Source organism: Pelodiscus sinensis, chromosome 2 (genome assembly GCF_052426305.1).
Source record: "Pelodiscus sinensis isolate ZL-2025 chromosome 2, ASM5242630v1, whole genome shotgun sequence".
In the NCBI taxonomy this organism is placed as follows: domain Eukaryota; kingdom Metazoa; phylum Chordata; order Testudines; family Trionychidae; genus Pelodiscus; species Pelodiscus sinensis.
This window is the reverse complement of record NC_143053.1, coordinates 101,527,353-101,539,562: the sequence shown is the minus strand read 5'-3', so window position 1 is coordinate 101,539,562 and position 12,210 is coordinate 101,527,353. Positions and strand designations below refer to the sequence as shown.

At 35.5% G+C, this 12,210-nt stretch overlaps 1 protein-coding gene across 3 annotated transcripts in view; it reads right to left on the bottom strand.

The window, feature by feature from the left end:
- ATP9B (ATPase phospholipid transporting 9B) overlaps positions 1-12,210 on the bottom strand; it is a 313,712-nt gene that overhangs the window by 283,188 nt on the left and 18,314 nt on the right. For all 3 annotated transcript variants that reach the window (XM_006128867.5, XM_075921103.2, XM_006128868.5), the window contains exon 2: positions 5,094-5,267. In XM_006128867.5, the coding sequence (XP_006128929.1) occupies positions 5,094-5,267 (174 nt within the window). The remainder of the gene's footprint in view (positions 1-5,093; positions 5,268-12,210) is intronic.

Sequence of the window (12,210 nt, the reverse complement as noted above, 5' to 3'; positions counted from 1 at the left end):
AGGAATGAAGTTTGTGACTGGGAAACAACTGAGATACCTTTGATAACAAGTATTGATTGGCACATAGAGATAAGCATGCTTTAAGCCTTCAGATGCAAGGAAGTCTCAGCAGATGGAAATAATTATGGATTTTGCCAGTTTCATTTTGAAATGTTTCTGGAACAAATGAGTTTTACTACTTTGGGACTAAAAATCATCAGTCCCTGTGCAATTTATAATCACAGCAGGAATCTCTGTCAGTTCATGTGTAGACTATAAGATGTCCATCTTGCCATCATGAGTGCAGAGTAGTTGAAGAGTACATAAACTCAGATTTCTATGCATGTCAGAGCCCATCAAAACTTTGAAGAAATTTACTGTATGTCAAAACCTGACAATATTCAAACACTGAAAAAATGTTGTATTTAAGTGCTAAAATTAACATCCTATATCATCAATTTTGTGCAGTAGATCTCATCAAGGATTCAGACACAACTGTGTCAAGTCATTTTCCAATAATAATGTATTTGATTATTTATAATCTGCAGATAATATCATACCATTTATTGTTAGGCAAAATTCCTGATTGATTACAATGAAGATCTTTACTTAAAGACTGATAGTACTGATGTTCCTGATATTGGTATTTTCGTTTATTTGATTTCTGTAAAGACTTAAAATACTAAATACCAACATACTCCCAGGATTGAAAAACTGAAAGACTTCAGCCTTCAGGAGAGACCAAATATAAAACAAAAATTTTAAATAAAAAAATGTTACATGATATAAACTCATTATAGAGAGACCAGAAATCTTTTCTTTAGGCTAGGGCTTAGCTATGAGTTTTACCATCTGGCTACAAATTTTAACAACAAAATTAGGCAAACATTAAAAAAAAAAGAAAGATACGAGTGTACAAACCCAGTTGTAGCAATACAAAAACTACGAGAAACATATCTAAATGAAACTCCTGTCTCGTGGCATATGTCCATTAACTAAATATTTTTTAAACCCAATTCATAAGATTATACTGCTTTGTCTGAACAAATAAAACAATTCCCCACTGCATTCACTAAATGTTATATTTAAAAATAGCAATAATTGTTAAAAAGGCTCTCTTCTATTTCACGTATTAAATGTCCTTCTGTCAAAAACTAAAATCCAACTCTATATCCCTAATGCAACAAGTTTCTTTTCTTTGCATTATACAAGCTTAACTGTCAGTAGCTTTTTCAAAACAGCACTTTTATCAAAATAGAAAGATAACATAAGAGCGCTGCAGAGTTTGCAAAGGTTACCTATTTCTTATTAGGTTCTAAGTAGCAGAAACTACTTCTCCAAAGAAAACATACTGTAATTATTGTACTCTACAGGTAGCTTCAGTAGTCAGGCCAAAAGCAACACAGTCGTCATGTCATTCTTAAAAGATCAGCATTTTCCCATGCTTCTGCATAACAAATGCGTTGCAGATTAATTGAAAGTGTACAGGCCATCTTAGAGCCCAAATTAATCCGAGCATTTGATATCCCCTTCACTTCATATGGAAATGCCATTCAATAGCACCATTTTCATAGGGACAAAGTGTTTTTTGATAACAAGTGGAATGTAAATCTCATGAGAAAGAAATCAATCTAGCCCAAAGAACTCAAGAGTATTGATTTATGTGCATTATAATTTCACAAGCTTGAAGAGAATTTTTAAGTTAAGGGGGAAGAGATTACATGCACAAAACAGCTGCTATATCACTGTTTTCTTTTTAACATCATTATGAAAAAAGAAATAAGCAACTTATAGAATACAAAAGTTATGTTTGTTACATTACAGTCTACAGGAAAAAGCTTATATAAATAATGCATTGTGTTGCAAGTGGGAATGGCAAAAATTCATCTTCACAAGAGGCAAATGTCCTAAAAAAGTACAGTATTTTATTATGGCCAGAGAGCTCTTAGCAACACCTATACTGTAGTTAAAGGTTGCCCAAGGATTTACAAAGCACATCGACTTGTTTGTGTTCATTTAACTTTGTCAAACCTTCCACATTTGTTCTTTGCTAGAATGGTAATTTTTCTGAAAGTTTGGCTGAATTGGTTTTGCTCGCTTTCAAGTAAGACAACCATTTTCACATACAAAAATGTTTAAATGTTAAGAAGTTCAAAATTCATGAGGTGAAGCCCCCAAATTCAGAGATTTTTTTTTAAATAAATGTTTTGGTCTTTCTTCTGACTGGGGCTCCCTATACCCACCTCAAACTTATGTGACAATTTTACAGAATTGCTAGATCTCACAAATTCACAATTATGTAAGCAGTTTTGGTCCCTGTGGCAGATGCTCTCACTAGAGTACCCAAATGAAATCAGTGCCCCATTGTGCTATGCATTATACACATACATAGTAAGAACTTAAACTAAGAATAGTCCTGCAGCACCTTATAGACTAACCAAAATTGTAGATAGTATCTGAGCTCTCGTGGGCATATCCCACTTCTTCAGATGAATGGAGTTTAATGTGTCCAGGGGACAAATAAGAAGAGAAAGAGAGGGGATGGGGAGGAAAAAGAAAGAAGAAAAAAGTGGGAAAAGAATAGTGAATTAGAGTGGGTTCTAAGGCGTTTGGCTTTTTATGTAATTAGGATGTGGAATGTAGTGGGTAATCCAGTTAAGGTCTTTTTTAAACCTCTATTTTAGGTGTCAACGTTGTAAATGAAATTAAGTTCTGCAGATTCACTTTCAAGCTGTTTGTTTGTTGTTTTTTTTAATTGGCTTGTAACAATATGGAAACTTTGAGATCCATTAATGAGTGCATGGGCAAGTGAAAATGTCCCCCAACAGGTTTCTGTGCTTTACCTTTCTGAATACCTGATTTGTGTCCATTAATCCATCATAGAGACTGTCCAGTTTGGCCAATATAAATGGCAAAGGGGCATTGCTGGCACAGATCACATTGGTGGATGTGCAATTATATGAGCCTTTGATGTGGTGGTTTATGTGGTTAGGTCCTGTGACGATGTCACTTGCATAGATGTGTGGATAGAGTTGGCACTGGAATTGATTGCAGGGGCAGGTTCCTGGATGAGTATGATGGAGGTGTGTTGTGAGATTGCTGGAAAGAATTTGTTTGAGGTTAGGTGATTAAAGGTAAGGATTGGTCTGTCTCCCAAGGCCTGCGAGAGAGTGAGGGGTCATTTTCCAGGCTAGGTTGTCGACGGTTGATAATGCACTAGAGGGGTTTAAATTGGGGGTTGTAGGTGATGACAAGTAGAGTTCTGTTGTTTTCTTTGTAGGGCCTATCTTGAAGAAGTTGATGTCAGAGAGAGGATGTTTGAGAGAGAGAGAGAGAGAGAGAGAGAGAGAGAGAGAGAGAGAGAGACACACAAGTACCTAGTGCTTAGCTTTTTATGTCATCAAGGTTTGAACAAAGCCCTGACCTTGGATAAGTCGCTACATTCCTCACCCTAATGACATGAAAAGCTAAGCACCAGATACTTATAGCCCACTCTATCAGCCTCATTTACCACAGACACTCTAATTGACAATATTTTTTCCCTATTTTTTTCCTTCTCTTTCTGTCCCCAACCCCTCTCTTTTTCTGCTATTTATTTATATCCTGGACCCCTTAGTCCAGTTGTCTAAAGAAGCGGGTTGTGCCCATGAAAGCTCATGATACCATCTGCATTTTTTGTTAGTCTCTAAGGTGCTGCAGAACTATTCATTGTTTTTTAAAGGGTTTTTTGGTATCTAGTAGTTTGCCGGTTTACCACTTACTCAGAGGCAATTGCTTGTATGCACTCTTAAGCACTAGGTATTATTCCAGGTGCTAACACTCAGTGAGTTCCCATAAATATTCAAATTCTGAAGATGTAAACAAGGATCTCTTTGTTAGGGCTACCAATACTAAGAAATACAAATATTATAGCCACAATTTCTTTAAGAAGGTCACAAAGAATAAACCAACTCACTCAGACTTCAAAGGTCAGCACAATGTGCTTTTACAAAGTAAGGTCTCCTTATAACTAGTGCCAAAGATACTCTCATGACCTGGCCTACAAATCCTCCAACCAGAGTTCAGTTCTTTTTACAGTCTTATTTTAACCAATTTGCACAAACTATTTGACAGTCATATCACAGTCAGTGCTGGCCCCTTGCCTGCAGCAGGCTCTCTTTCCCAACCCAGTTATCCAGTCTTCTCTCTGCGTCCAACTCCAAGACTGCCCACTACCCAGCAGCAGCTAAAATAAGAGAAAGTTAGAATGTAAACTTTATTCATCTTGATAATGTGAGTGGAAATTTAGCATGGTTCAAAAGCATCATTAGAAATTAGCTCTTATAGCTACAATTCTGTCTGAAGAATTACCCATACAGAGCCTTCATGAGGTCACCATACAGACACAGGAATCTGCCTCACATAGCAAACTGCACACAGGGAAAAAGGGTTTTACCAAAAACAAAGTAATAGTACAGAATGAATATAATGCTGTAATTTACTGACAGAAAATTTTACTGACAGAGAATTCAGCATCAGACATTTATAAATAACAGCAAAGTAACAAGAGCTAATTCTACCCTCTTTACTACAGGGACATGAATTATTTGAAATGTTAGCTTATGATCCATGGGTTACTTTCTCTTTTCACCAACATCAGTCAAATATTAGGTATTACTCACTGTTAATAAATGAGTATTAACACTCTCAGAGACATCGATGAAAATATTATCATCTTCTCCCCTGGTAGAGTTTTAACTGGAATTGAGGACCAGCACTGAATACTGCCCCTGAGAGGTGTTAGTGTGGAAGTTAATCTTGTTTAGAGGAAAGCATTACATTTTTTCCCTGGCAAGTTGATTTAAGAACAAAATGAAGGTTCACAGCAGTAGCCGTTTTAAATGTTATATTAATTTCCAGGGTGGCAGTAATGGATTGACATAAAACAGATGAAGTGGTCAAAGGTGTACAATAGATGTAATTTATCACATTAATATAATCACTGTATCAATTAGGTGCCAATACATATGCACAAACAATATAATATTCATATTATATGTTAGACATTCGCATAAAACAGATTTAATTTATTCTATTATACAACAAAAAACAACAAGTAGTAGCGTGCAACAAACCTGGCACAAAGGAATTTCCATCCACCACAGATAAACCACTCTAAGCCTCTCCTTCTCTGAGAAATTCTGGCTCTTGGTAAAGTATGGTAATCACTTTCATCATTTTCAAAGCCTTCTTCTGACATCATTAATGGCATTTCATCCAAATGGGAGGACTCATCTTCCACTTGGTACCTGTTAAAATTAAATAAACAAGAGCATTAAACAAATATAGAAGGTACAGGTTGAACCTCTCTAGTCTGGCACATTCTGGTCTGGCAACATCCATGGTCCAGCATCATTTTAGTTAGCTAGATGTCCACTTATCATGGGTGTAGACAAGTTTTCCACAGTCCCATAAAGTTTGTTTACAGCCACCAGTCCTGGCTCTCAGTATTCTGCGCTGTTATTTAGCTCTAATTTACCCCAAATGTCCTCTAAGAGCCCAATAAGCATGGAACTGTTGGTTATGCTGCTACACAATATTGACCTCCCATGGTTTGGCAAATTCTCTGGTTCAGAACCAGTCTCATCCTGTGGTTGCCAGGACTAGAGAGGTTCAACCTATATAACAACGGTGTATTGCCTATCAGTGAAATTCTAATGATTGATCTGAAATCCAAGGGGCATGTTTCAGATTTCACTACATTGGGAGTTCTATAAAAATACATTTCCATCTTAGCACGACACATCTATGTTCAGCACTCTCTCTCAAATCAAAATTAAGCCCTCTTTTGGTTTGAGTTACATTATCTACTTTGTAACAAATATCTCCCATTGATCAGCAACCAACAGCAAACAGTTGTAGGCAGAATGTTTAAACACGGTATACGTATGCAGAGATACATAAATAAAAAAGTGTAATACTTCAGACAATCAACTTCATACTTTCAAAGGCCAATTTAAAAGTGTGCTACATTATGTAATTTATGTTCAAAAATTCAGTCAATAGCATCAGGTTAGCAGGTAAAATTCAGAGGAGATACAAATAGCAGCATTCAGTTACATGTCAATATAGAGTATCAGATAAGGTATGCCCCCTCCTTTCTCATTTCATCTGCTTTCTTGATACACCCCTTTCCACTCTTTCAAATACAAGTTAAAAACACTTCATTAGCATGCATCTTATATATTCATTGCTGCAATCTTTGGCTCTGGCCCATAATTTCTACATACCATATCAATTCAGTATCATTACCTATAGTAAATACACATCTTATTTCAAGTCTTCAAGATTTAAAAATCACAATAGATACTCCTATGCCATCTATCACAAAAGTACATTAGGCAGATTATGGCCCTTTTCAACAGGCACTGAATGACACAAAAAAGTTATACTAAAGCAGAATATTGACTTTTGTAACCAGATAGCCAGAAATATGTATATTATTTCGAAGATGTTGTTCCACTTTCACCTGCCTTTTCATTGCTGTGAAAATATGAAGAAAAAGAGTGTGGCTAACAAATCCTAAATTGTGTTGTTTCAAGGAATACACTCAAAATTTTGCCTCATCTAATCTCTTCTTTTACAAAAAAACTGACTTTATAAATTGTAGTACTCAAATAATTAGATAATTTTCTTAAATACTCAGACAAGTAATCCACATAAACAATAATGTCAGCCTTCAACATGTATGTTGTCAAGTACACAGCATAGAATCAAAAGATACTGTAATTTCAAAGTAACAGGTTCCATGATGTAACAGCTAATAGAAACTGAATGAAGGCATGCTTATAAACTATGAGGCAAAATTACTGACAACTGCTTTAGCATATGAAGAAGTCAAAAAAGCTACATTTGTAAAATATGCTATTTGGCACCATACACTGATTTCACTGACAAAAGTTAACTCATATTATTGGGTAGTCCTGAGCTACTGGACTTAGAAGTATAAATAACTATTCACCACTGTGATTCAATATTGAGTCTGGAGAGTCAAAATTACCTCGTTTCTGCTTAATTGAGTTACTAGTGATCAGATATCTGCACATTTTTTCTAATAAAATTAAGATTAAGTAGATATAAATGTGCACTATGTCTACACAGTAGCATTATTTTGGAATAACTGGTGTTATTCCGAAATAACATAGTCCGCGACTACACAGCAAGCAGTTATTTTGACATAATGTCAAAGCTGGAGGACTTCTTACTCCAACTCCAGCAACCCTCATTTTATAAACAGTAAGGGAAGTTGGAGGAAGAGTGATTTACCTTGGTCTTTCTGCTGAGTAGAGAGTACCAAAGCAGAAATAAACTATTTTGACGTAAGCTATGCAATTGACATAGCTCACGTTGCATAGCTTATTTCAGCATTAGCCCTGCTGTTCAGACATGTCCTAACGGGATTTCTACAAGAACTGTAACACAGTTTAACGTCACCTATCTTCACATTAACCCATCAGTGAATATTTCTACTGTGAGGGGAGTACAGAACTAAAGTTAAAATGGAGACAGAGAAACAAACTTTCAGACTTTAGCACGCTACTTTTGGTTTTGGTTTTCCACCACCACCTAATAAATTAACTCAACAGACAGCACAGAACATTTAAATCTAATATGCAGTTTAAAAAAGCAACAAGCCACAAAGAATACAGTATTTCACAGTTAAGATACAATAGAAGGAACAATGTCTAAAATATGCTTCTACAACATTCTAATTGTAATATGCAGACATACCATTTCCCCCCTCACATTCCCTTTTTCTTACATAGCACATAGTAAAGTATATAGCAAAGTCATGTTTTTAAAAAATGATCTGTAAAAGACTGTTATTTTAAGCTGGCTCCCCCCAGCACCAGCTTCTGATTCCCCCTCCCCTGCTGCCTCTCAGAGGTGGAGGAAGGGGCTGAGCAAGTATTCAATACTCTAGTCAACTACTCATTAACTTCCCTAACCTGTACCAAAGAAAAAGTCTCCATCATCCAGAAACAGCCATAGATAAGTTTGTGATAAGAACCAGCAGGTTACAAAAAGAAATAATTGATGAAAAAAATTGTCTGGTTTGTTTGTGCAACAAACTCTCCTTTCCATATGATTGAGGAATCCATACTTCATTAACATTGTTCAGTCATTTAAGACCAGGATACAGTCCACCCAACAGAGAAAATGCTGCAGGCCAATTGTGGATAAAATATATGAAAGAGAAATTGAGCAGCATGCAAAAAGTCTAGAGGATAAAATTGTTAACCTGAGTCTTGATTGGTGGAACAATGTCCACAATGATCTTGTTAAATTTGTTGGTTTGACAACAGATGAAGGAAATATCTTCCTTACGGAAAAAATTGATAGACTGAAAATGCACATGGAGCAGAATACTTACAAAGAGAAGTTATAACTGTGGGAAAAAAATTCAAATGTCTAGTACAGTTTGGCCACAGGCAATGCTGTAAATGTACCCAAGAAGAGAAAAAAATTAGAAGAGAGAGTCCCACGCTAATAACAGAGTTTTAGTGCTCATTTGATTCACCTCCTAGCCAAAGACTTCAGTGTTCCAGAAATAAAGGCTAATTTTGTTAAAATTGCAAAATACTTCCATAACAACCACTTTGCACCAGGCTGCTCTGAAAAAAGTGGTAGGAACCAAGCTAACTCATCCACAAGACATGTGAATGAATTCAGTAGAGGTATGTCTACACTTGCTCCCTAGTTTGAGCTAGGGATGCAAATGTAGCCGATAGAAATTGCTACTGAAGCGTAGATTTAAATATCCCGCGCTACATTAGCATAATCTGGCCCGCAAGTTATTCCGCTCAACAGCTGATTCAAACCAAACCTCTTGGTTTGAATTAATGTTACTCCTCAAAAAATGATTATTTTGAGCACTATATGAAGAATTGACTTAATCTGATGATAGTTTATGAACAAAATCGTGAAAGAATAGATGACACTATCACAGCCAAAGTTTTCAATATTGGGCTAAAAGAGAAATGTTGACACAGGCTGAGTACCTTTAAAAACAATTTCTGTAGCTTTGAACAAAATCCAAGGAAATAGTTGTTTTATTGCTGATGCTGTTGAAATTTGGAAGGAACTGAATGAGATCTTAAAAAGAAAATATGCAATGACAGAGTTAAAGTACGAGCATTATCTCCAGCTCACTTTCTTGCAAATATTCTCAATACTCGATACCAGAGTCAAATCTTAACTGCTTAAGAGGAGGAGGTGGCTATGACATGGGCATCCAGCAATCATCCCTAAAAAAGACCGAGACTGTTCTTAGAAAAGAGACACGGGGGATATGACAGGGATCTATAAAAATCACAAATATTGCAGAGAAGCTGAGTACAGAAGTGTTATTTGCCCTTCACATAATACAAGAATGAGGGGTTCCTGATACAATTAATAGGTAGAAGGTTTAAAAATTAAAAATAAAGGAATTACTTCGTCATATAATGCATAGTACACTTCTAGCTCATGTTTCCAGGGGATGTTGTGAAAATCAAAGCTATAACTGGATTTAGAAAAGAATAAGATAAATTAATGGTTCACAAATTGCTATTAATCAATATGGTCAGGAATGCAATCCCATGCTCTTCAGTGTCCCAAACCCCTGATTTCCAGAAGATGGGAGTAAATAATAGAGGATCATCACTCAAAAATTGCTTTATTCTGAAGCACCTGGCACTGGTCACTACCAGATAATAGAGTAATCCATGGCTAGATGGCCAACCATGCCCATTCTTATGTTCTTAGGATCAAAAGAGTGACTATGGAAGTGAACTGGGAAATTGCTCCAGATAATGTATATATGAATTTATAGCTATAATGTGCCAGTTTGAAGATGAAGCCAAAACCAGCAGATTAAGAGAAATGCAAAGCAGCAAAAGATAGACCTCAAATGTGGAAGCTGGAGTCACTCAGGGGCACTCTTCACCAATGGATGAAAACTTTCCATAACATGATCACACCATACTGACTTGTCAGTCCTCATCTTCAAAAGGAAACCTTCACAACTTTCAAAAGATTATTTAAATTAATAACTGTGCTAGTCACTAAAAATCATGAAATGAACAGACCCACTGGATTTATGTCTTATACTACAATCTATAGTCCATCAGCAACCCCTCCAATTGCCTTTCCCTGGAGGAGTGTTAACATGACATTTCACCTTAAATGGTACCTTGAAATATGTGCTGCATTTGGTAAATAATCTGTTCTACCTTATATTTAGCTATGACACTTGGAGTACCTTTCCCATACCTAAAGAGCTCTAAGTAAGTTTGAACGTTCTCTCTGTCTCTCAGTAACAAAAGTTGGTCCATTAAAAATATAATCTCACCCATCCTATCTCTCTAATATCCTGGGACTGGAGATTGCAAACAATGCTACAAATAACCATTGCAGTCAGCCATTTTCAAATAGGTTTATATCATAAAAAAATGAAGTACAAAGGTTAATCTAAGCCAGGATACATCCTAAAATATTCTTTGTATGGGTATTTTACAGGTTTCCTTACTTATTTTTTGAAAACCAAAATGTTTATCTGACAACACTATTATATATTTTCTTCTTCAATTTCTCCTTCAGTGACAAAATATCTTATGAAAGAATTAACTGAAGAGAACTATTGGGTCAGATCCCAATCTTGGCAGAATAAGAAAAACATGCATGTGCATAACTAGAACTGAAAGATGCTTTTGTGAATGTGGTAATATTTACGGGAAAAAGTGCTGTATTAATCATAATTACTGTTTTATTAAAAAGTACTATACCATGATATTGCAAGTAAATATTTTCTTTAAAAAAAAAATCAGTATCCATCAGTTTTGCACTTTTAAATATTCAGTTTTACTGCAGAGTGAATATAATGAATATAAGCATAATGTTTAGTAAACTTGATTTCAAAATGCTGCCTTTGAACTGGCAAGTAATTTATTCCATTTCGAAAGCAATTTTCCTATTGTGTTGGAAAATTTTACTTCAGTATTTAAAAACAATACAATGATGAATAATGGATTTTTTATATCCAACATAAGGACAAAAATCTGTGTCTTTGTTACCTAAGCTTCTTGCACATTTAATTGCCTGAAGCTCTGATTCTTCTTGAGTGACAAACCAATTAAGTATAATCCCAGAAACTTTTAATAAAATAGGGAACCACTGAACAAAGAAGCCAGAATGTAAGACATCAAAACTCACAGTAGAGAAGCTACTAAATCAGATATAGAAGAGTATCTTGACAAAAATATGGCTTCCTGAGGAAAAAAGAACATTAATATTAAACAACTTTCAACAAAACCTTAATACCGGAAGGCATATCATTTAAATAGATTTAGGTGAAAGGAAACTGTGCAATAAATGCTTTTAAATTAACTTTTGATACAAACATCTGCTATAAAAATTACACCTGTTTCTCTGCATCACCAACATCTATAGATTCTTCCAACTTTGATGTCTTATACTATTTTTAAGCAAATTATTGTTTTTAGTGAGAACATTAAGTTTCAATTGTATATTACAGACTACTGTTGGAATCATATCTACATCATAAAATCCACAGTTCTTTTATTTTATATAACTGATTCAAAGAAAAATTATATGAAGCAAAATGCAGTTAAATATAACGAGGGAAGAAACAGGCCTTGTATCCCTTTGGTAAATTCTACCCTTTCCTCCAAACTGCTATGGGTTCTAACTCAAGGAAGAAAGTAGCAGCTTTCTGTAGACAATCAGACGTTCATAATTTGTTCGGGGATAGCATCAACTCAATTTGAAAGAGGAGAAAGGCAAAAATAACCCACTCACAAAAGTACAGTAAAAGACGGTAGCATTTCCCTGATGAATTTAGAGTAAATTCCCTTAGTTCAAAGTCTAATGACTGTTCTGTACATGGGTCAAAAATCACCTTTAGGCAGTCATATTTCATGGGAAAGTAGAGGTAAGAAGCATTTCTCTGAGGATCTATAGCCAAAGAATAAACTGTGTGCTCACCAAAACCCTATATTGTTAGAGGATTTCATTTTGGTATAGGTCAGGAGCAATCAGTTTAATAATTTATTTCAAAGGCGCTGCTGAATCTCTAAAAGGCCCAAGATCTCCCTGATTCCTATTTTCATATCCCCATCCTTACACTGCAGTAACATTTTGGCTGAACAGAAATGTGCTGCAAAGGAATCTTGTCCATTAATGCTGCATTTA